Source organism: Scyliorhinus canicula, chromosome 30 (genome assembly GCF_902713615.1).
Source record: "Scyliorhinus canicula chromosome 30, sScyCan1.1, whole genome shotgun sequence".
NCBI lineage: Eukaryota > Metazoa > Chordata > Chondrichthyes > Carcharhiniformes > Scyliorhinidae > Scyliorhinus > Scyliorhinus canicula.
The window spans coordinates 14,577,015-14,600,753 of record NC_052175.1 but is presented as its reverse complement, the minus strand read 5'-3'; the positions used below and the strand labels follow the sequence as shown (position 1 = coordinate 14,600,753).

Genomic DNA, 23,739 nt, shown 5'->3' with positions numbered 1-23,739 from the left:
CACCTCGCCCTCTGCATTTTGTTTCTGCGCGGAGTCTGCACATTCTCCCGTGTCTGCGTGGGTTTCCTCCGGGTGCTCCGGTTTCCTCCCAAAGACGTGCTGTTGGGTGAATTGGACATTCTGAATTCTCCCTCCGTGTACCCGAACAGGCGCCGGAATGTGGAGACTAGGGGCTTTTCACAGTAACTTCAACAAGCTGCTCGGAGGTTTCTGAATGCGGAATTCAGTCTGTGCTCTTGGTCAGGGCAATGGGGACAATTGGCCTCAGTAGCCAAGGTAAGGGAGAGGAAAGGTGAAGCCCCTTTCCCAATGGGAGCTCTGTCCGAAATCCCCGTGCTTTATAGACATGGGGTGAAAGCTGCGATAGACAACACCCCGTCCCATCAGGGAAATTCAAATCCTTTTATCATTTTAAATACATTGACCAGGTCGCCTTAAATTTTCAAAGTGAAATGAAATATCAGCTTATCCTCCTAAATTACCACTCAACTTGGATTTTACCAGACTACATAGAACATATGCAGCAGGGTAGCATGGTGGTTAGCATAAATGCTTCACAGCTCCAGGGTCCCAGGTTCGATTCCCGGCTGGGTCACTGTCTGTGTGGAGTCTGCACGTCCTCCCCCTGTGTGCGTGGGTTTCCTCCGGGTGCTCCGTTTTCCTCCCACAGTCCAAAGATGTGCGGGTTAGGTGGATTGGCCATGCTAAATTGCCCGTAGTGTCCTAATAAAAGTAAGGTTAAGGGGGGGGTTGTTGGGTTACGGGTATAGGGTGGATACGTGGGTTTGAGTAGGGTGATCATGGCTCGGCACAACATTGAGGGCCGAAGGGCCTGTTCTGTGCTGTACTGTTCTATGTTCTATATATGGAACATACAGTGCAGGAGGCCATTCGGCCCATCGAGTCTGCACCGGCCCACTTAAACCCCCATGTCCACCCTATCCCAATAAACCCTCCCAACCTTTTTTTTTGTCACTAAGGGGCGATTTAGCACGGGCAATCCACCCAACCTGCACGTCTTTTGGACTGTGGGAGGAAACCAACGCAGACACGGGGAGAACGTGCAGACTCCGCACAGACAGTGGCCCCCAAGCCGGGAATCGAACCCGGGACCCTGGAGCTGTGAGGCCACAGTGCTAACCCACCGTGCCGCCCACCACTAATACCAGGAATGGGCGGCTTGTCTTACGAGGGGCGGGGTTGGAGAGGTCGGGTTTGTATCCGCTGGAGTTTAGTGCGAGAGGCGACTTGATCCAAACCATTAATATCCTGAAGGGGGTATCGACAGGGTGAGTGCAGAGAGGAGGTTTCGTCTTGAGGGAGAATCGAGGGGGTCACTGTTTAAAAATAAGGGGTGGCCCGTTTAACGCGGAGATGAGGAGACATTGTTTATCTCTGAAGGCGGAGAGTCTGTGGCAATCTCTTCCTCAAAAGGCAACGAAGCAGATTCTTTGAATGTCTTTATAGGGCTGACCGAGATCGGTTCTTCATTAACAAAGGGGGGGGGGGGTCTGAAAGGTTATCGGGGCAGCCAGGAATGCAGGGTGGAGGTGACAATCGGATCAGTCAAAATCTTATTGAAAGGCCCGAATGTTATTCGTTCCATATATATGAATAAATGATTTGGATGAGAATGTAGGAGGCGTGGTTAGTAAGTTTGCAGGTGACACCAAGATTGGTGGCATAGTGGACAGTGAAGAAGGTTATATAAGATTGCAAGAGGATCTTGACCAATTGGGCCAGTGGGCTGATGAATGGCAGACGCAGTTTAATTTGGATGAATGTGAGGTGATGCATTTTGGGCGATCAAATCAGGGCAGGACCTACTCAGTTCGTGGTAGGGAGTTGAGGAGAGTTACAGAACAAAGAGATCTAGGAGTACAGGTTCATAGCTCCTTGAAGGTGGAGTGGCAGGTGGACAGGGTGATGAAGAAGCCATTCACCATGCTAGGTTTTATCGATCAGAATATTGAATACAGGAGTTGGGACGTCTTGTTGAAGTTGTACAAGACATTGGTCAGACCCACACATGGAATACTGTGTTCAGCTCTGGTCACCCTATTATAGGAAGGATATTGTTAAACTAGAAAGAGTGCAGAAGAGATTTACGAGGATGCTACCAGGACTTGATGGTCTGAGCTATAAGGAGAGGCTGGGACTTTTTTCCCTGGATCGTAGGAGGCTTAGGGGTGATCTTATAGAGGTCTATAAAATAATGGTCTTACAACACCAGGTTAAAGTCCAACAGGTTTGTTTCAAAACACTAGCTTTCGGAGCGCAGCTCCTTCCTCAGATTCACCTGAGGAAGGAGCAGTGCTCCGAAAGCTAGTGTTTTGAAACAAACCTGTTGGACTTTAACCTGGTGTTGTAAGACTTCTTACTGTGCTCACCCCAGTCCAACGCCGGCATCTCCACATCATATAAAATAATGAGGGGCATGGATAAGGTAGATAGTCGACATCTTTTCCCAAAGGTAGGGGAGTCTAAAACTAGAGAGCAGAGGTTAAAGGTGAGAGGGGAGAGATACAAAAGAGGGGAGATTTCTTCACACACAGAGGGTGGTGAGGGTCTGGAACGGGCTGCCAGAGGCAGTGGGAGAGGGGGGTACGATTCTGTCCTTTAAAAAGCAGTTAGACACGTTTGTTAGGCGGGAGGTGGCGGAGTTTCCGCTACTGCCGCCAAGGGAGGTGCAGGATAGGGTGCTCTCGGGGACGTGGGTCGGTGAGGGTAGGATCTCGGCAATTTATCAGGTGATGCAGGAGGAGGAGGAGGAGGCCTCGGTGGAGGAGCTGAAAGCGAAGTGGGAGGAGGAGCTGGGGGAGGAGATCGACGAGGGGACGTGGGCGGGCGCCCTGGGGAGGGCGAATTTGTCCTCTTCTTGCGCACGGCTCAGCTTAATTCAGCTGAGGGTGCTGCAGAGGGCGCATATGACTGGGACCAGGTTGAACCGATTCTTTGGGGGAGAGGACAGGTGTGGCAGGTGTTCGGGGAGCCCAGCGAATCACACCCACATGTTCTGGGCGTGTCCGGCTTTGGAGGGTTTCTGGAAGGGGGTGGTGGGGACCTTGTCCAGGGTGGTCGGTTCCAGGGTGGAGCCGGGCTGGGGGCTTGCGATCTTTGGGGTGGCATCGGAGCCGGGAGTGCAGGAGGCGAGAGAGGCCGGTATCCTGGCCTTTGTGTCCCTAGTAGCCCGGCGTAGGATTCTTTTACAGTGGAGGGACGCGAAGCCCCCGAGCCTGGAGGCCTGGATTAACGACATGGCCGGGTTCATTAAACTGGTGAGGGTCAAGTTTGCCCTGAGGGGGTTTCTGGTGGTGGCAGCCCTTTCTTGATTTCCTGGTGGAGTGTTGGGGGTGGTCAATCTCAGCAGCAACCCCGGGGAGGGGGGACTATCGGTCTGTTAAGGGGGTTTGTATTTGTAACTATGCGTTTGTTACTTTTTTTTGTAGTTAGTTTATTGATTTGTATGGGGGGGGGAAGAGGGGCTTTTGTTTCTGTTTTTTCTATGCCTTGTTTATTTCATTGTTGGGAGAAAATTTGTTGTTGAAAAATTTGAATAAAAATCATTTAAAAATAAATAAAAAGCAGCTAGACAGTTACATGGGGCAGGGTGGGTGTAGAGGGATAGGGGCCAAATGCGGGCCAATGGGACTAGCTTAGTGATAGAAACTGGGGCAGCATGGACAAGCTGGGCCGAAGGGCCTGTTTCCGTACTGTAAACATCTGTGACTCTTATGAATGGCCGATCTTGCCCCTCCTTGTAACGATCTTAGTCAGATACACTCCCACTTTTATCAACATGTGGGAATACCATGATAGCACTTTCCCGAGTCCAGGTGAACCATTAAGGTGGCCACGTCTACGCTGCTGCAATGTCAAATCATTTAATAAAGTTCCTTAAACACAAACATCCGCTTCAGCGAGCTTCACCATTTATTATATACCCACTCTTTACTGTTTTACTTTGATTTGTCACATGTACCGAAGTACAGTGAAAAGTATTTTTCTGCGGCCAAGGAAAACCACACAGTACGTACACAGGAGACAAGAAAGAATAGTAGATAGTTCCAGTGAATGCGGTAAAGTATCCAGTACATCAACAAATAATTGGTTACAGTGCGGAACAAGGGGCCAAACAAAGCAAATACAGCATAGGGTGTCGTGAATAGTGTTCTTACAGGGAACAGATCAGTCCGAAGGGGGAGTTGTTGAGGAGTCTGGTAGCTGTGGGGAAGAAGCTGTTCCTATGTCTGGATGTGCGGGTCTTCAGACTTCTGTACCTTCTGCCTGATGGAAAGGTCTGGAAGAAGGCAATGCCTGGGTGGGAGGGGTCTCTGACAATGCTGTCTGCCTTCCTGAGGCAGCGAGAGGTGTAGACAGAATCAATGTGGGGGTGGCAAGCTTGTGCGATGGGCTGAGTTCACCACACTCTGCAGTTTCTTGCGATCTTGGACCGAGCAGTTGCCATACCAGGCTGTGATGCAGCCAGATATGATTCTCTCTATCGCACATCTGCAGAAGTTTGTGAGAGTCGATGCAGACATGCAATTAGAGACGTTGTTGGGCTTTCTTGACTGTTGCATCAATGTGAGTGGACCAGGACAGAATGTTGGTGATACTGACCCCCAGGAACTTAAAGCTATCGACCATCTCCACTTCGGAGCCATTGATGCAGACGGGAGTGTGCTCATAGAATTAGAATTTACAGTGCAGAAGGAGGCCATTCGGCCCATCGATTCTGCACCGGCTCTTGGAAAGAGCACCCTATCCCCATCACCCAGCAACCCCACCCAACACTAAGGGCAGTTTTGGACACTAAGGGCAATTTATCATGGCCAATCCACCTACCCTGCACAACTTTGGACTGTGGGTGGAAACCGGAGCACCCGGAGGAAACCCACACACACACGGGGAGGATGTGCAGGCTCCGCACAGACAGTGACCCAAGCCGGAATCAAACCTGGGACCCTGGAGATGTGAAGCAATTGTGCTATCCACAATGCTACCGTGCTGCATGCTACTGTGCGTCGTACTATGCTCCCTGAAGTCGATTATCAGTTCCTTGGTCTTTCCAACATTTCGAGATCGGTACACCAGGCAACCAAGTGATCTATGTCCCTTCTGGAGTCTGACTCATCATTGTTTGAGATACGACCCACCAGTCGTATCATCTGCAAACTTATAGATAGAATTGGAGTTAAATCTTGCCACACACTCGCGTGTGTGTGTGTGTATAGGGAATACAGTAGAGGACTGAGCACACATCCTTGCGGGGCTCCGCTGTTGAGGACTATTGTGGAGGAGGTGCTGTTACCTATCCTGACAGATTATGGTCTGTTGGTGAGGAAATCAAGGATCCAGCTGCAGGATAATGGCGTTGAAGGTGGAGCTGTAGTCTATGAACAGCAGTTTTTAAAAAATATAAAGTTAGAGTACCCAATTCATTGTTTCCAATTAAGAGGCAATTTAGCATGGCCAATCTACTGACCGTGCACATCTTTGGGTTGTGGGGGGTGAAACCCACGCAGACACGGGGAGAACGTGCAAACTCCACACGGACAGTGACCCAGAGCCGGGATCGAACCCGGGACCTCGGCGCCGTGAGGCAGCAGTGCTAACCACTGCACCACCGTGCTGCCCTTATGAACAGCAGTTTGACCGAGGTGTCCTTGTTGTCAAGCTGTTTGAGTGTTGATAATAATATTTATTGTCACAAGTAGGCTTACAATAACACTGCAATGAAGTTACTGTGAAAATCCCCTAATCGCCTGTTCGGGTACACTGAGGGAGAATTCAGAATGTCCAATTCCTCTAACAGCACGCCTTATGGTCAGCACGGTAGCATTGTGGATAGCACAATTGCTTCACCGCTCCAGGGTCCCAGGTTCGATTCCGGCTTGGGTCACTGTCTGTGCGGAGTCTGCACATCCTCCCCATGTGTGCGTGGGTTTCCTCCGGGTGCTCCGGTTTCCTCCCACAGTCCAAAGATATGGCCATGATAAATTGTCCCTTCGTGTCCAAAATTGCCCTTAGTGTTGGGTGGGGTTACTGGGTTATGGGGATAGGGTGGAGGTGTTGACCTTGGGTAGGGTGCTCTTTCCAAGAGCCGGTGCAGACTTGATGGGCCGAGTGGCCTCCTTCTGCACTGTAAATTCGATGATAAGTCTTTCAGGACTTGTGGGAGGAAACCGGAGCACCCAGAGGAAACCCACGTAGACAAGGGAGAACGTGCAGACTCCGCGCAGACAGCGACCCGAGCCGGGAATCGAACCTGGGACTGGAATGTGGCAACTAGGGGATTTTCACAGTAACTTCATTGCAGTGTTAATGTAAGCCTACTTGTGACAACAAAGATTATTATTGAGGAAGGGTGGCTGGGAATTGTGTAAATCTGTGTAAATGTAAAGATATTCGTTGTGACTGCTAGGGCCTTTCTTTTTCTTCCACATTACAATATCTGCCTGTGTCTGTGTATATTGACTGGTCTCGTGGCTTCTTCCCTTCCTGAATAAAATTAATACAATTTGGCCTTTTGTGTCATCCACTTGCCTCTCTTTTCGTTCTGGTGAATCGCAGAGTCAGGACATAATTCGGAAGCCTAGAACCGTTAAGAGTTCGAGATGTGGGTTCAGACATAAACAGTGACCTCCTCTCTCTCGCCTACAAAGTCGTCCCAGTGTGACATTTCCATAGCTGACCACCTGTCGGAGAGCGGCACACACGTCCAAGAGCGATATCCGACACCACCGTGTGTGGAGTAAACAAACCCTTACACTGGGTAGGTGCCAGTGTCGTAGCTGTACTGGAACAGCTTGGCTAGCAGTGCGGCAAGTTCTGGAGCACAAGTCTTCAGTACTATTGCTGGGATAGTGTCAGGGCCCAGAGCCTTTCCAGTGTCTTCAGTCGCTTCTTGCTATCACATGGAGTGAATCGTATTGGCTGAAGACTGACATCTGTGATGCTGGGGACATCTATTGTGTACTGCCCACATTTCGCCCGTTAATTTGCATGTAACTCATATTTTAATGCTCAGGGCAAGTATAGGATAGATATTGTAAACTTTTCATCTTTTTGAACGTGGAAAGTTTATTTTTCTTTGCTCAAAACACATGGAATGGTGTGGCTTTACTGGCTCAGCCAGCGTCCTGAATCTCAAACGTTATCTACTTTAAAAAAAAATTAATTTAGAGCACCCAATTCTTTTTTCCCCAATTAAAGGGCAATTTAGCGTGGCCAATCCACCTACATAGAACAGTACAGCACAGAACAGGCCCTTCGGCCCTCGATGTTGTGCCGAGCAATGATCACCCTACTTAAACCCACGTAACCCGTATACCCGTAACCCAACAATCCCCCCATTAACCTTACACTACGGGCAATTTAGCATGGCCAATCCACCTAACCCGCACATCTTTGGACTGTGGGAGGAAACCGGAGCCCCCGGAGGAAACCCACGCACACACGGGGAGGACGTGCAGACTCCACACAGAGTGACCCAGCCGGGAATCGAACCTGGGACCCTGGAGCTGTGAAGCATTGATGCTAACCACCATGCTACCGTGAGGCCCCTACCCTGCACATCTTTTTGGGTTGTGGGGGCGAGAGCCACGCAGACACGGGGGGAATGTGCAAACTCCACAGGGAGGCCGACCTGGGGGCTGGGATCGAACCTGGGTCCTCGCGCCGTGAGGCAGCAGTGCTAACCACTGCGCCACCGTGCCGCCCTAAACTTTATCTGCTTTAGACAAAATGTTATTGGTCCCTAACTGGATCACCCCTCCTCCCCCTCCCGCCCAACAGCCCCACCCCCTCTACCCAACGGCACAGAGTGAGGTCAAGGGTCGTAATTCACCACATATCAGTGCTGAGAGTAATGGTGTAAAGTCAAGGGGGGGGGGAGGGGCTACGGTGTTCTGGAAGGAACCAGATGGTAGGGAGCAGGCGGAGTGAGCGACAGCCGAGTGTCTGTCTGAGGCAGACAGCAGCATTAAGCCTCGGGGAGTACCCGCGTGCAGCTGGGCCGCGTTACCCTGGCTAACAAGGCAGAAGGCGGCCGGTTCAAGCCCCACACCAGGGGTTTGAGAACCCGAATTCTCAGCTTTTAAAGATTTGAAACTAGAACGATGTGATCAGTGAAAGTGACGCCCCCAGGTCAGCTAACCCGATGACCTGGCGTTTATGTCAGACATAACAGTTAAACAACCCACGAGAATTCACAGCAGCAAAGACAGAAGGAACATATTTGACACTGGAGGAGATATAGAACAAGTCACCATGGCCACAGACGTTAGTTTCAAGGAAATTCACCGACAAGGCTGCTGAGAAACTGATGTAAAAATGTCCTTGGATAAGAATCGGATAATGAGAGAGCGCGGGAGTGTAGAGACAATATCCCAAATACCAAACGTCACTGTTGCTAGATTTATCTCTCCCAGTCCGTCTCAAGGACACAGAAAAGGCAGAAGGATGTGATGCCACAGGCCTGGGTCAATGCACCCAGCTGTGGAGTGTACCATTAGGGGGCAGTGAGAACTCTGCTGGGATACTGAGCTGCAGATTTCCACCCGGCCCTTGCTGCCTCTCGATGGCCAAGGTTAGGTTACCAAACATGGTGACGAGAATCTGAGACTCAGAAACCTATCTCGGCAAAGCTCTATCAGTAAACAGCACCGGGAACCGGCAACACCTCTACCAGGAAACAGCACCGGGAGCCGACCAAACCTCTACCGGGAATTAGCATCCGGCACTGGCACAGCGCCAGAAACTGGCCAAACTTCTCCCGGGAACTAGGCACACCTCCACCGGGCAACAGCACCGGGAACTGGCCAAACCTCTACCGGGAAACAGCACCGGGAACCGGCAACACCTCTACCAGGAATCAGCACCGGGAGCCGACCAAACCTCTACCAGGAATCAGCACCGGGAGCCGGCCAAACCTCTACCAGGAAACAGCACCGGGAACCGGCAACACCTCTACCTGGAATCAGCACCGGGAGCCGGCCAAACCTCTACCAGGAATCAGCACCGGGAGCCGACCAAACCTCTACCAGGAATCAGCACCGGGAGCCGACCAAACCTCTACCGGGAATTAGCATCCGGCACTGGCACAGCGCCAGAAACCGGCCAAACTTCTCCCGGGAACTAGGCACACCTCCACCGGGCAACAATGCCAGGAACTGGCCAAACCTCTACCGGGAAACAGCACCGGGAACCGGCAACACCTCGACCGGGAATCAGCACCGGGAACCGGCAACACCTCTACCGGGAACTGGCCACACCTCTACCGGGAAACAGTACCGGGAACCGGCAACACTTCTACCGGGAAACAGCACCGGGAACCGGCCGCACCTCTACCGGGAAACAGCACCGGGAACCAGGCACACCTCTACCGGGAACTGGCCACACCTCTACCGGGAAACAGTACCGGGAACCGGCAACACTTCTACCGGGAATCAGCACCGGGAACCGGCAACACTTCTACCGGGAAACAGCACCGGGAACCGGCAACACTTCTACCGGGAAACAGCACCGGGAACCGGCAACACTTCTACCGGGAATCAGCACCGGGAACCGGCAACACTTCTACCGGGAAACAGCACCGGGAACCGGCAACACTTCTACCGGGAAACAGCACCGGGAACCAGCAACACTTCTACCGGGAACTGGCCACACCTCTACCGGGAAACAGCACCGGGAACCGGCAACACTTCTACCGGGAATCAGCACCGGGAACCAGCAACACTTCTACCGGGAAACAGCACCGGGAACCGGCAACACTTCTACCGGGAACTGGCCACACCTCTACCGGGAATCAGCACCGGGAACCAGCAACACTTCTACCGGGAATCAGCACCGGGAACCGGCAACACTTCTACCGGGAACTGGCCACACCTCTACCGGGAAACAGCACCGGGAACCGGCAACACTTCTACCGGGAACTGGCCACACCTCTACCGGGAAACAGTACCGGGAACCGGCAACACTTCTACCGGGAACTGGCCACACCTCTACCGGGAAACAGTACCGGGAACCGGCAACAATTCTACCGGGAATCAGCACCGGGAACCGGCAACACTTCTACCGGGAATCATCACCGGGAACCGGCAACACCTCGACCGGGAAACAGCTCCGGGAACCGGCAACACCTCGACCGGGAAACAGCACCGGGAACCGGCCGCACCTCTACCGGGAAATAGCACCGGGAACCAGGCATACCTCTACCGGGAAATAGCACCGGGAACCAGGCACACCTCTACCGGGAAATAGCACCGGGAACCAGGCACACCTCTACCGGGAAATAGCACCGGGAACCAGGCACACCTCTACCGGGAAATAGCACCGGGAACCAGGCACCCCTCTACCGGGAAATAGCACCGGGAACCAGGCACCCCTCTACCGGGAAATAGCACCGGGAACCAGGCACCCCTCTACCGGGAAATAGCACCGGGAACCAGGCACACCTCTACCGGGAAATAGCACCGGGAACCAGGCACACCTCTACCGGGAAATAGCACCGGGAACCAGGCACCCCTCTACCGGGAAACAGCACCGGGAACCAGGCACCCCTCTACCGGGAAATAGCACCGGGAACCAGGCACACCTCTACCGGGAAATAGCACCGGGAACCAGGCACACCTCTACCGGGAAATAGCACCGGGAACCAGGCATACCTCTACCGGGAAATAGCACCGGGAACCAGGCACACCTCTACCGGGAAACAGCACCGGGAACCAGCAACACCTCTACCGGGAAATAGCACCGGGAACAAGGCATACCTCTACCGGGACTGACCGCACCTCTGCCGGGAAACAGGTCCGGGAACCGGCAACACCTCTACCGGGAAATAGCACCGGGAACCAGGCACCCCTCTACCGGGACCGGCCGCACCTCTACCGGGAAACAGGTCCGGGAACCGGCCGCACCTCTACCGGGAAATAGCACCGGGAACCAGGCACACCTCTACCGGGAAATAGCACCGGGAACCAGGCAACACCTCTACCGGGAAACAGTACCAGGAACCGGCAACACTTCTACCGGGAACTGGCCAAACCTCTACCGGGAAACAGCACCGGGAACCGGCAACACCTCTACCGGGAAACAGGTCCAGGAACCGGCAGCCCCTCTACCCGGACAGCACTGGGCACCCCTCTACCCGGACAGCACTAGGCACCCCTCTACCCGGACAGCACTGGGCACCCCTCTACCCGGACAGCACTGGGCACCCCTCTACCCGGACAGCACTGGGCACCCCTCTACCCGGACAGCACTGGGCACCCCTCTACCCAGCCAGCACTGGGCACCCCTCTACCCAGCCAGCACTGGGCACCCCTCTACCCAGCCAGCACTGGGCACCCCTCTACCCGGGCAGCACTGGGCACCCCTCTACCCGGGCAGCACTGGGCACCCCTCTACCCGGACAGCACTGGGCACCCCTCTACCCGGGCAGCACTGGGCACCCCTCTACCCGGACAGCACTGGGCACCCCTCTACCCGGGCAGCACTGGGCACCCCTCTACCCGGGCAGCACTGGGCACCCCTCTTCCCGGGCAGCACTGGGCACCCCTCTACCCGGACAGCACTGGGCACCCCTCTACCCGGACAGCACTGGGCACCCCTCTACCCGGACAGCACTGGGCACCCCTCTACCCGGACAGCACTGGGCACCCCTCTACCCGGACAACACTGGGCACCCCTCTACCCGGACAGCACTGGGCACCCCTCTACCCGGACAGCACTGGGCACCCCTCTACCCGGACAGCACTGGGCACCCCTCTACCCGGACAGCACTGGGCACCCCTCTACCCGGACAGCACGACCGCCCCCACTCAGGTCCGCGGCCTATGCAATAAGGGAAGTAGTGAAATGTTATGGGCTGTGAAGAGACCCCAGTCAGGGGGTGGGCTCTCCAACCGAGTCAGGCTTCATCATCCAACATTCCCAGTCCCTCAATATCTAACCGAGACTTCGGCCGTACGTCTCAGCCTCTGACCAGGCCTGTAGGCAAATGGTTCATCATTCCCGCTCCCCGGCACGCTTGGACTCTGGGTGGCCTGAGGAATATTAAACGTGCAAAATAAGACCAAGCCTTTCAACCGTTAAGCTCCGGAGCAAAGAATGTACAGAAGCTGCTTCCGTTTATTAACCAAGAACACGATAGGTGGGCGCTGAATTCAGAACAAAAAAAAATACAATAAAAAAACCCATGATGCAGCGGTCAATCATTTGGCACGACCTTTAACCTCGGCAGCAGTGGCTGCTTTCCGAGTGGTTAACCAGCAGGAAGGGGCCGCCATTGGCCGAGGAGGTGGAGGCACGGAATCCTTTCTCTGTGAAGCGGAGGTGGGGGTAGGGAAGTCGCCCGAGGGGCACGCGACTGCCTCGGCACACGTCAGTTGCGCTGGAAGGCGGTCTGCGCGGCTGACCCAGCCGCAGCCCCGGCTGCGTTCCGCATGGTCGGGTTCGACATGACTCCGGCCGCCAGCTCCTCCTGCGCCTTCTGGAAGCTGGCGCCCGTCCTCCGGTACAGCGAGTGAACCTACGGCCAGGAAAGGAGACGCGTTACTGCCGGCGACCACCATCCACCCACCCGCCAGCTGCTTTAATACAAGTCGAGAAAAACAAGACGGACTAGGGGAGTAAATTCCCCGCAAACACACACCTTCCTTAATTATAATCCGATCAGCCATCAGTAACCGGAGAGCTTCATTGGGGTAACTGCGACCAGATCTGGGCATCCCAGGGACGAGGGACTGGCTTTGGAGGGGATGCAGGGCAGATTCACCAGAATACCGGGGTTAAACGGCGAGGATTGTTCACACAGACGGCGTTGTATTCTCTCCAGTATATATTAATGGCCAATCTGATTGGGGTGTTTAAGATGTTGAAAGTTTTGATAGGGTGGATAGACAAAGACAAATAATCAAGGGCAGGGGAGGGTTGTGAACAAGGCGCAGAACCTTAAAATGAGAGCTCGGCCATTCAGGGGCTGAATGGGGCCTCCTGTTCCTGTGTAACAGGCTGGAGGGGGGCTGAATGGGGCCTCCTCCTGTTCCTGTGCAACAGGCTGGAGAGGGGCTGAATGGGCCTCCACCTGTTCCTGTGTAACAGGCTGGAGAGGGGCTGAATGGGTCTCCTCCTATTCCTGTGTAACAGGCTGGAGGGGCTGAATGGGGCTGCCACCTGTTGCTGTGTAACAGGCTGGAGGGGCTGAATGGGCCTCCTCCTGTTCCTGTGTAACAGGCTGGAGAGGGGGTGAATGGGACTCCTCTTGTTCCTGTGTAACAGGCTGGAGAGGGGCTGAATGGGCCGCCTCCTGTTCCTGTGTAACAGGCTGGAGAGGGGCTGAATGGGGCCGCCTCCTGTTCCTGTGTAACAGGCTGGAGGGGGGCTGAATGGGTCACCTCCTGTTCCTGTGTAACAGGCTGGAGAAGGGACTGAATGGCCTCCTACTATCCCAGTGTAACTCTTGGCGGCAACGCTGGATTCTCAGCTTCTCTGTCCGAGTGCTGTCGTCAACAGGAGTTGAGGAGCACGGCACATGTGTGAGCATGTGCACGGTGAGCGTGTGTGTGCGCGTGTGCACACGAGTGTGTGTGAGTGTGTGGGGGCGCGAGTGAGTGTGTATGTGAGTGTGCGCGCGAGCGTGTGCGAGTGCGCGGGCGTGCATGCGTGCCAGAGTGCGCGCGTGAGTGTGCGCACGCGAGTGAGTGTGCGCGCGAGCGAGTTGGTGCGTGAGCAAGTGTGCGCGAGTATGTACGCGCGGGATTGTGCAAGTGTGTGCGCCAGTGTGTGTGTGTGTGTGTGTGCGCGCGCGAGTGTGTGCGCGCGCGGGAGTTTGTGCGCGAGTGAGTGCACGAGTATGCGCGCGAGTATGTGTGCACGAGCGAGTGTGCAAGTATGTGCATGAGTGTGTGCCTGTGTGTGTGCGAGTGTGTGCGCGTGTGCGTGCGCGAGTGCGCATGTGAGTGTGCGCGAGTATGTATGCGCGTGTGTGCATGTGTGTGCGCGTGTGCCTGCGTGAATGTGTGCGCGCGAGTGTGTGCGTGCGTGCGATTGTGCACGTGTGTGTGTGCATGAGTGTGTGCCAGTTTGTGTGCCAGTGTGTGCGCGTGAGTGTGCGTGCGAGTGTGCGTGCGTGCGAGCGAGCGTCGTGCGCGCGTGTGCGTGCGTGCGTGGGAGTTTGTGCGTAAGCGAGTGCGCATGTGTGCGCGTGTGCGCCTTCGTGAATGTGTGCGCGAGTGTGCATGCGCGAGTGTGTGCGCGTGCGTGCGATTGTGCAAGTGTGTGCACGAGTGTGTGCATGAGTGTGTGCCAGTGTGTGTGCGTGAGTGTGCGCTTGAGTGTGCGCTTGTGCGCGCGAGTGTGTGCGGGCAAGTGTGGGCGAGAGAGGGCGTGAGTGAGAGTGCATGAGAGTGTGAGAGTGAGAGAGTGAGTGAGGGAAGGCCGTCTGCGATACGGTAACTCACCCTCTTCAGCATGATCACCCCCAGCACTGCGGAGGCCGTGAATAAGACAGAGACCATAAGCATGATGACGGCCACGCCCACGTTACTCTTCAACGCAGTTAGCGAGGAAATCCACCCACTGCAAGGAAAAGGGACGCAAATGAGAGCGCGACACACTGCACCCACCCCGGCCCCAAACACTCTAAGAGCCCTCACACTCACTACACCCAGGTTAGTATCATTGCCAGCACAGAGTGACCCCACCATTCCCAGTGGAATGGAGTTATTGGGAGATTCCCTGTTCCTGACGCTCCGAACAGGCTGTTGTCAGGGATTGAGATTGATACACGCTGTCAGGTCGGAACTATTCGCTTCTCGCTGCCTTCTGCTCGCCGCTCCCACCCTGACTGGACCCTGACCTCAGCCACTTCACCAAGTTAGAAACCAGCAATAGCTCGATTTCTGCTCCCTTTCTGAAGCAGCAGCGGTATTTCCAGCTTCAGCTGTTTATTTTCCTGCTCCTGATCACTGTCCAGTGATCCCTGGGTTAGAGAGAGAGAGAGAGAGGGGAAATCATCCAGGGTTCCTGCTCCTGATCACTGTCCAGTGATCCCTGGGTTAGAGAGATAGGGGAAATCATCCAGGGTTCCTGCTCCTGATCACTGTCCAGTGATCCCTGGGTTAGAGAGATAGGGGAAATCATCCAGGGTTCCTGCTCCTGATCACTGTCCAGTGATCCCTGGGTTACAGAGAGAGGGGAAATCAGCCAGGGTTCCTGCTCCTGATCACTGCCCAGTGATCCCTGGGTTGGAGAGAGAGGGGAAATCAGCCAGGGTTCCTGCTCCTGATCACTGTCCAGTGATCCCTGGGTTAGAGAGAGAGAGAGGGGAAATCAGCCAGGGTTCCTGCTCCTGATCACTGTCCAGTGATCCCTGGGTTACAGAGAGAGGGGAAATCAGCCAGGGTTCCTGCTCCTGATCACTGTCCAGTGATCCCTGGGTTAGAGAGAGAGGGGAAATCAGCCAGGGTTACTGCTCCTGATCCCTGCCCAGAGCCCAAACCCCAGATTCAGGTCCTTGCATTGGAAAACCGTAGCTACGTGCTCTCGAAGCAGAGGACAGGAAACTGCTACTCACCAGAATCCCCAGCCTGGAATCCCCACCGTCTCCAAAACAAACATGATGTCTTGGACAAAGAATACAAAGAAAAACGAGAAGAAATTGAACGAACTATCAGCCCTGAATGGAGGAGGAAAGGAAGAAAGATGAGAAATTTATATAGCAGAAATACAACACACCAGTGTTGTGTTCATATACTTCACACATTCGCCGTTCAATACACCAGCCGAGTGTTCATATATTTCACCCCCCCCCCACCTGTTCAATACACCAGCCGAGTGTTCATATATTTCACCCCCCCCCCACCTGTTCAATACACCAGCCGAGTGTTCATATATTTCACCCCCCCCACCTGTTCAATACACCAGCCGAGTGTTCATAAATTTCACCCCCCACCTGTTCAATACACCAGCCGAGTGTTCATATATTTCACCCCCCCCCACCTGTTCAATACATCAGCCGAGTGTTCATATATTTCACCCCCCACCTGTTCAATACACCAGCCGAGTGTTTATATATTTCACCCCCCACCTGTTCATTACATCAGCCGAGTGTTCATATATTTCATCCCCCACCTGTTCAATACACCATCCGAGTGTTCATATATTTCACCCCCCACCTGTTCAATACACCATCCGAGTGTTCATATATTTCACCCCCCACCTGTTCAATACACCAGCCGAGTGTTCATATATTTCACCCCCCCCACCTGTTCAATACAACAGCCGAGTGTTCATATATTTCACCCCCCCCACCTGTTCAATACACCAGCCGAGTGTTCATATATTTCCCCCCCCCCCCCCCAAATGTTCATATATTTCACCCCCCCTGACCTGTTCAATACAACAGCCGAGTGTTCATATACTTCCGTTCCCCTGGCCAGATGGAACGTACCTGAATGCTTTGTACAGCGGCCTGTACCAACAGACAAAGGAGCAGGGGGTGAACATGATTAACCACAGGATAGAAAGGCCAAAGTGTGTTCCAGCATCGACATTAACCGTGAACCACGCCAGACTGCCCAGGAGATTCAAGAAGAGAACAACCGAGCTTACTGTGAACAAAGTAAAACACCAGTTAGGCAGGAGTGACAAGGGGAACCCGCTACCGTTCAACCCCATCCCCTGACTGGTGGTGCAAGAGTAGGGAAAATTAATAATAGGACAACCTCAAGGGCTTTGTATCTGAATACGTATCGCATTGGGAATAAAACTAATGAGTTAGCAGCACAAATAGAGGCAAAGGGGTATGATTTGATGGCGATTATGGAGACGTGGTTACAAGGAGACCAGGTACGAGGGTTGAATATCGAAGGGCACTCAGTAAGGATAGACAGAAAGAAAATGAGGTGATGTAACTTTACTAGCAAAGGATGGGATCAGTGCTGTAGTGCGAAATGATACAAGCACTGGAGAACAAGACGTACAATCAGCCTGGGCAGAAATAGGAAAGAAGTCCATGGTGGGAGCAATCTATAGGTGACCTAGTAGCTCCACAGTCGGACACCGTATAAACCTGGAAATTCTGGGGGGCTTGTAAGAAAGGTATGACAATAATCATGGGTGACTTTAATATGCATATAGACTGGAAGAATCAAATTGGCAAGGGTATCGTCGAGGGAGAATTCACTGAATGTATTGTTTCTTGGAGCAATATTTTTTGTTTTTTCAATTTAGAGTACCCAATTATTTTCTTTCCCCCAATGAAGGGGCAATTTAGCGTGGCCAATCCACCTAGCCTGCGCATCTTTGGGTTGTGGGGGTGAGACCCACGCAGACACGGGGAGAATGTGCAAACTCCACACGGACAGTGACCCGGGGCCGGGATCGTTGCTAAGCACTGTGCTGCCTCCTGCTGTACCATTCCTATCGTTTTACTGCATTGTTGTTAAAATGTAAAATCGCAATGAATACATTCTTTAAAAAAGGCATTCTTGTTGTCTAAATAGAGAAGACAAAGGGGCCTTGGCGTGTTTGTCCATAGATCGCTGAAGGCAGAAGGGCAGGTTAATAGGGTGGTGAAAAAGGCGTATGGGACACACTCCTTTATCAATCGGGGCACAGATTGCAAAAGCAGGGAGGTTATGTTGGGAGTTGTATAGAACTTTGGTGAGGCCACAGCTGGAGCACTGGGTGCAGTTCTGGTCGCCACATTATAGGAAGGATGTTGTTATGAGCCAGGGTTTAGGGAACCCCAAAGTGTATCATGGAGTTCACCTGACCCACAGCGTTTACTAGATTGTGGTATGGGGAGCATACGGCCCACTCTACAGGTGTGGCACAGCAGAAATGGAAAATTATTTTTTAAAGCAAAACAATGTTTATTCCATGAACTCAAGTTAACCTTTTTAAAACATAGTGAATATCTTAGCAACCATCAATTCAAATACAACCCCCTAAGAATACAACACTAAGTAATCCTTAATAACTTCCCAAACAACATCCAGAAGACAAAAGAAACACCTTTTAACAGAAGCACATCAGGTTTACATTCACTACCGAGAACATTTATAATTCTGAATTCACCAAATGATCAAAAGATAGTCTTATCATGGCAGAGAGAACAGCAGTACCCTGCTCTGTCTGGCTTCAGCTCCAACACTGAAAACAAAACTAAAACACCCTGCAGCAAACAGCCTAAAACAAAAGTAAAAAGCTGACAGACAGCCCAGCTCCACCCACACTCTGACATCACTGATAAACATCCATTTCTTAAAGGTGCCTTTCTTAAACACCCATTTCTTAAAGATACTCTCACATGACAATGTGATTGCACTGGAGGGGGTACAGAGGAGATTCACCAGGATAGTGCCTGGGATGGAGCGTTTAAGTTATGAAGAGAGGTTGGATAGGCTTGGGTTGTTTTCTCTGGAGCAGAGAAGACTGAGGGGTGACCTGATCGAGGTGGACAAGAGGGTGGTGAGGTCTGGAACGCACTGCCTGGGAGGGTGGTAAAGGCGAGTTGCCTCACATCCTTTAAAAAATACCTGGATGAGTACTTGGCACGGTACTTAGGCGTCACGGTAGCACAGTGGTTAGCACTGCTGCTTCACAGCGCCAGGGTCCCAGGTTCGATTCCCGGCTTGGGTCACTGTCTGTGCGGAGTCTGCACGTTCTCCCCGTGTCTGCGTGGGTTTCCTCCGGGTGCTCCGGTTTCCTCCCACAAGTCCCGAAAGACGTGCTTGTTGGGTGAATTGGACATTCTGAATTCTCCCTCTCTGTACCCGAACAGGCGCCGGAATGTGGCGACTAGGGGCTTTTCACAGTAACTTCACTGCAGTGTTAATGAAAGCCGACTTGTGATAATAAAGATTATAAAATGTACGGCTATTGGCCATGTGCTGGCGAATGGGGTTGGGCGGGCAGGTCAGATGTGTCATGCATCGGTGCAGACTCGATGGGCCGAAGGGCCTGTTCTGTGCTGCATTATTCTGTGATTCCGAGAGAAGTTTCAAAATGCTTCGGTGTAGAGGGATCAGCGCGTCCTCCTGCATGAAGCTCAGAAAACTAGCCGGTAGGGCAGTACGGTGGCTCAGTGGGTTAGCATTGCTGCCTCACGGCGCCGAGGTCCCAGGTTCGATCCCGGCTCTGAGTCACTGTCCGTGTTGAGTTTGCACATTCTCCCCGTGTCTGCGTGGGTTTCACCCCCACAACCCAAAGATGTGCAGGGGAGGCGGATTGGCCACGCTAAATTGCCCCTTCATTGGATAAGAATAATTGGGTACTCTAAAGGCATACGGCATGCTTGCCTTCATTGGCCGGGGCATTGAGTATAAGAATTGGCAAGTCATGTTGCAGCTGTATAGAACCTTAGTTAGGCCACACTTGGAGTATAGAGTTCAATTTTTTAAAAAGTAGGGAGGTGCTGTTACAACTGCACAGGGCAATGGAGAGACGACAGCTGCAGCACTGTGCACAGTTTTAGTCCCCTTACTTGAGGAGGGATGTAAATAAATTAGCGACGGCTCAGAGGTTCACTCGATTGATTGCGGGGATGAAGGACTTGTCTGACGAAGAGAAATAGTGCAGTTCAGGCCTACACTCGCTGGAGTCTGTCATGTGAGAGTACCTTGAAGAATTGGATGTTTAAGCAATGTACCTTTAAGAAATGGAGCAGCTCATGTTACTGAAGTGATGTCAGAGGGTGGGGGAAACCGAGCTCACTTCTGCTTTTAGTTTCAGTTTGAGAGAGAGCAGCTGAAAAGTGCCTGGCTGGTTTGCTGTGAGCTGTTTGAAAGGAGAGAGCCAGTTTTGAGAAAAAGGGCTTGGGTGTGTCTGTGTTTGCAGTGAGCTGGATCTGCTGTGATCTCTGCCAGGAAAGACTATCTCGGAATCATTTGGGTGATTTAAACTCATAATAGTAATGTCTTTAACCTGATGTGTTTCGGCAGCACGGTGGCACAGTGGTTAGCATTGCTGCCTACAGCGCTGAGGACCCGGGTTCGAATCCCGGCCCTGGGTCACTGTCCGTGTGGAGTTTGCACATTCTCCCCGTGTTTGCGTGGGTTTCACCCCCACAACCCAAAAGATGTGCAGGGTAGGTAGATTGGCCATGCTAAATTGCCCCTTAATTGGAAAAAATAATTGGGTACTCTAAATTTATAAAAAAAAAAAAAAAAAAACCTGATGTGTTTCTGTTTAAAGGTTAAGTCTCTTGGATATTTAAAGGAACTGAAGGATTATTTAGTGTTGTATTATTATCAGGGTTATCTTTGAAGTAAGGGGTGGTAAGGGATCCAATGTTTATTTAAAAGGTTAAGTTGAATTCATGGAATAAACATTGTTTTGTGTTTAAAAACCCACGTGTCCATAATTGTAATACCACATCTGGAGAACAAGCTGTGTGCTTCAAAAGCAACAATACATTAAAGGGAGAGGTTGGTTGAACTCCATGATACATTTTGGGGTTCTGAAAACGCCTCTCCCATAACAGAGGAGAGATCGAATTGAGGTATGTAAGATGCTAAAGGGGATTGACAGTGTCGACGTAGGGCGGATGTTTCCCCTTGTTGCCGAGAGGCCACAGTTTTGGGCTATGGGGTGGCAGATTTATAACAGAGACAAGGAGGAATTACTTTCTCAAAGGACATGAAGGGTTATGGGAAGCGGGCAATGCGGTGGAGAGGAGATCAGCCACGCTCGTATTGAATGGCGGAACAGATTCGAGGGTCCGAATTATCTACTCCTGCTCCGAGTTCTTGTTTTACTTTCAGGTCCTATGGAGGCTGAGTTGTTAGAGACACGGCTCAGCTCAGAGACCCAGCACCTCCCTGGGAGGATGTGAACCCAGTTATTGGTGGCAGCTTTCCAATACTCACGCATCCACAGGTAGTACATCACCGAGACGGTCTTCTGAAAATCGTGGGGAATGTCTGTCCTGATGTCATGATAGAAGCAGGGTTTAATTGGGCAGAAGGAGGGCAGCGGTGGCCAATTATTCACAGTTGCTGCAATCAAAACACCATTCATTTCAGACACTTCAACTGGTAAAAGTAGCTGAGCCATTTACTGAAATTGGTGTCACATTAAACCTTTATGTAAATTATCCAGTTCCAAACACTCCCTGGACAGGTACAGCACGGGGTTAGATACAGAGTAAAGCTCCCTCTACACTGTCCCCATCAAACACTCCCAGGACCGGTACAGCACGGGGTTAGATACAGAGTAAAGCTCCCTCTACACTGTCCCCATCAAACACTCCCAGGACCGGTACAGCACGGGGTTAGATACAGAGTAAAGCTCCCTCTACACTGTCTCCATCAAACACTCCCAGGGCAGGTACAGCATGGGGTTAGATACAGAGTAAAGCTCCCTCTACACTGTCCCCATCAAACACTCCCAGGACAGGTACAGCACGGGGTTAGATACAGAGTAAAGCTCCCTCTACACTGTCTCCATCAAACACTCCCAGGGCAGGTACAGCACGGGGTTAGATACAGAGTAAAGCTCCCTCTACACTGTCCCCCATCAAACACTCCCAGGACAGGTACACCACGGGGTTAGATACAGAGTAAAGCTCCCTCTACACTGTCCCCATCAAACACTCCCAGGACAGGTACAGCACGGGGTTAGATACAGAGTAAAGCTCCCTCTACACTGTCCCCATCAAACACTCCCAGGACAGGTACAGCACGGGGTTAGATACAGAGTAAAGCTCCCTCTACACTGTCCCCATCGAACACTCCCAGGACAGGTACAACACGGGGTTAGATACAGAGTAAAGCTCCCTCTACACTGCCCCATCAAACACTCCCAGGACAGGTACAGCACGGGGTTAGATACAGAATAAAGCTCCCTCTACACTGTCCACATCAAACACTCCCAGGACAGGTACGGCACGGGGTTAGATACAGAGTAAAGCTCCCTCTACACTGTCCCCATCAAACACTCCCAGGACAGGTACAGCACGGGGTTAGATACAGAGTAAAGCTCCCTCTACACTGTCCCCATCAAACGCTCCCAGGACAGGTACAGCACGGGGTTAGATACAAAGTAAAGCTCCCTCTACACTGTCCCCATCAAACACTCCCAGGACAGGCCCTGCACGGGGTTAGATACAGAGTAAAGCTCCCTCTACACTGTCCCCATCAAACACTCCCAGGACAGGTACAGCATAGGGTTAGATACAGAGTAAAGCTCTCTCTACACTGTCCCCATCAAACATTCCCAGGACAGGTACAGCACGGGGTTAGATACAGAGTAAAGCTCCCTCTACACTGTCCCCATCAAACACTCCCAGGACAGGTACAGCACTGGGTTAGATACAGAGCAAAGCTCCCTCTACACTGTCCCCATCAAACACTCCCAGGACAGGTACAGCACTGGGTTAGATACAGAGTAAAGCTCCCTCTACACTGGCCCCATCAAACACTCCCAGGACAGGTACAGCACGGGGTTAGATACAGAGTAAAGCTCCCTCTACACTGTCCCCCTCAAACACTCCCAGGACAGGTACAGCACGGGGTTAGATAGAGTAAAGCTCCCTCAGTGGAGCACCAGCCCCGACAGTGCGGCACTCCCTCAGTACTGACCCTCTGACAGTGCGGAGCTCCCTCAGTACTGACCCTCTGACAGTGCGGCTCTCCCTCAGTACTGACCCTCTGACAGTGCGGCACTCCCTCAGTACTGACCCTCTGACAGTGCAGCACTCCCTCAGTACTGACCCTCTGACAGTGCGGCGCTCCCTCAGTACTGACCCTCTGACAGTGCGGCACTCCCTCAGTACTGACCCTCTGACAGGGCGGCACTCCCTCAGCACTGACCCTCCGACAGTGCGGTGCTCCCTCAGTACTGACCCTCCGACAGTGCGGCGCTCCCTCAGTACTGACCCTCCGACAGTGCAGCACTCCCTCAGTACTGACCCTCCGACAGTGCAGCACTCCCTCAGCACTGACCCTCCGACAGTGCGGTGCTCCCTCAGTACTGACCCTCCGACAGTGCGGCGCTCCCTCAGTACTGACCCTCCGACAGTGCAGCACTCCCTCAGTACTGACCGTCCGACAGTGCAGCACTCCCTCAGTACTGACCCTCTGACAGTGCGGAGCTCCCTCAGTACTGATCCACTGACAGTGCGGAGCTCCCTCAGTACTGACCCTCCGACAGTGCGGGGCTCCCTCAGTACTGACCCTCTGACAGTGCAGCGCTCCCTCAGTACTGATCCACTGACAGTGCAGCACTCCCTCAGTACTGACCCTCTGACAGTGCGGCACTCCCTCAGTACTGACCCTCTGACAGTGCGGCACTCCCTCAGTACTGACCCTCCCACAGTGCGGCACTCCCTCAGTACTGACCCTCTGACAGTGCGGCACTCCCTCAGTACTGACCCTCCCACAGTGCGGCACTCCCTCAGTACTGACCCTCTGACAGTGCGGCACTCCCTCAGTACTGACCCTCTGACAGTGCGGCACTCCCTCAGTACTGACCCTCTGACAGTGCGGCACTCCCTCAGTACTGACCCTCTGACAGTGCGGCACTCCCTCAGTACTGACCCTCTGACAGTACGGCACTCCCTCAGTACTGACCCTCTGACAGTGTGGCACTCCCTCAGTACTGACCCTCTGACAGTGCAGCACTCCCTCAGTACTGACCCTCTGACAGTGCGGCACTCCCTCAGTACTGACCCTCTGACAGTGCGGCGCTCCCTCAGTACTGACCCTCCCACAGTGCGGCACTCCCTCA

The 23,739-nt window shown here is 52.8% G+C and overlaps 1 protein-coding gene and 1 long non-coding RNA gene across 3 annotated transcripts in view; both read right to left on the bottom strand.

Moving 5' to 3' along the window:
* Positions 1-8,129: 8,129 nt before the first annotated feature.
* On the bottom strand, positions 8,130-11,022 carry LOC119958639. The gene is made up of 2 exons (XR_005459041.1): positions 10,832-11,022; positions 8,130-10,705 (listed from the first exon to the last, which is right to left on the bottom strand). It is a non-coding gene; the product is annotated as an uncharacterized LOC119958639 (long non-coding RNA).
* Positions 11,023-12,092: 1,070 nt separating this feature from the next.
* scamp3 (secretory carrier membrane protein 3) overlaps positions 12,093-23,739 on the bottom strand; it is a 32,014-nt gene continuing 20,367 nt past the window's right edge. For both annotated transcript variants that reach the window (XM_038787173.1, XM_038787174.1), the window contains exons 5-9: positions 20,880-21,008; positions 16,457-16,616; positions 15,581-15,682; positions 14,466-14,583; positions 12,093-12,535 (exon numbers count right to left, since the gene is read on the bottom strand). In XM_038787173.1, the coding sequence (XP_038643101.1) occupies positions 12,389-12,535; positions 14,466-14,583; positions 15,581-15,682; positions 16,457-16,616; positions 20,880-21,008 (656 nt within the window). In that variant the 3' untranslated portion in view covers positions 12,093-12,388. The remainder of the gene's footprint in view (positions 12,536-14,465; positions 14,584-15,580; positions 15,683-16,456; positions 16,617-20,879; positions 21,009-23,739) is intronic.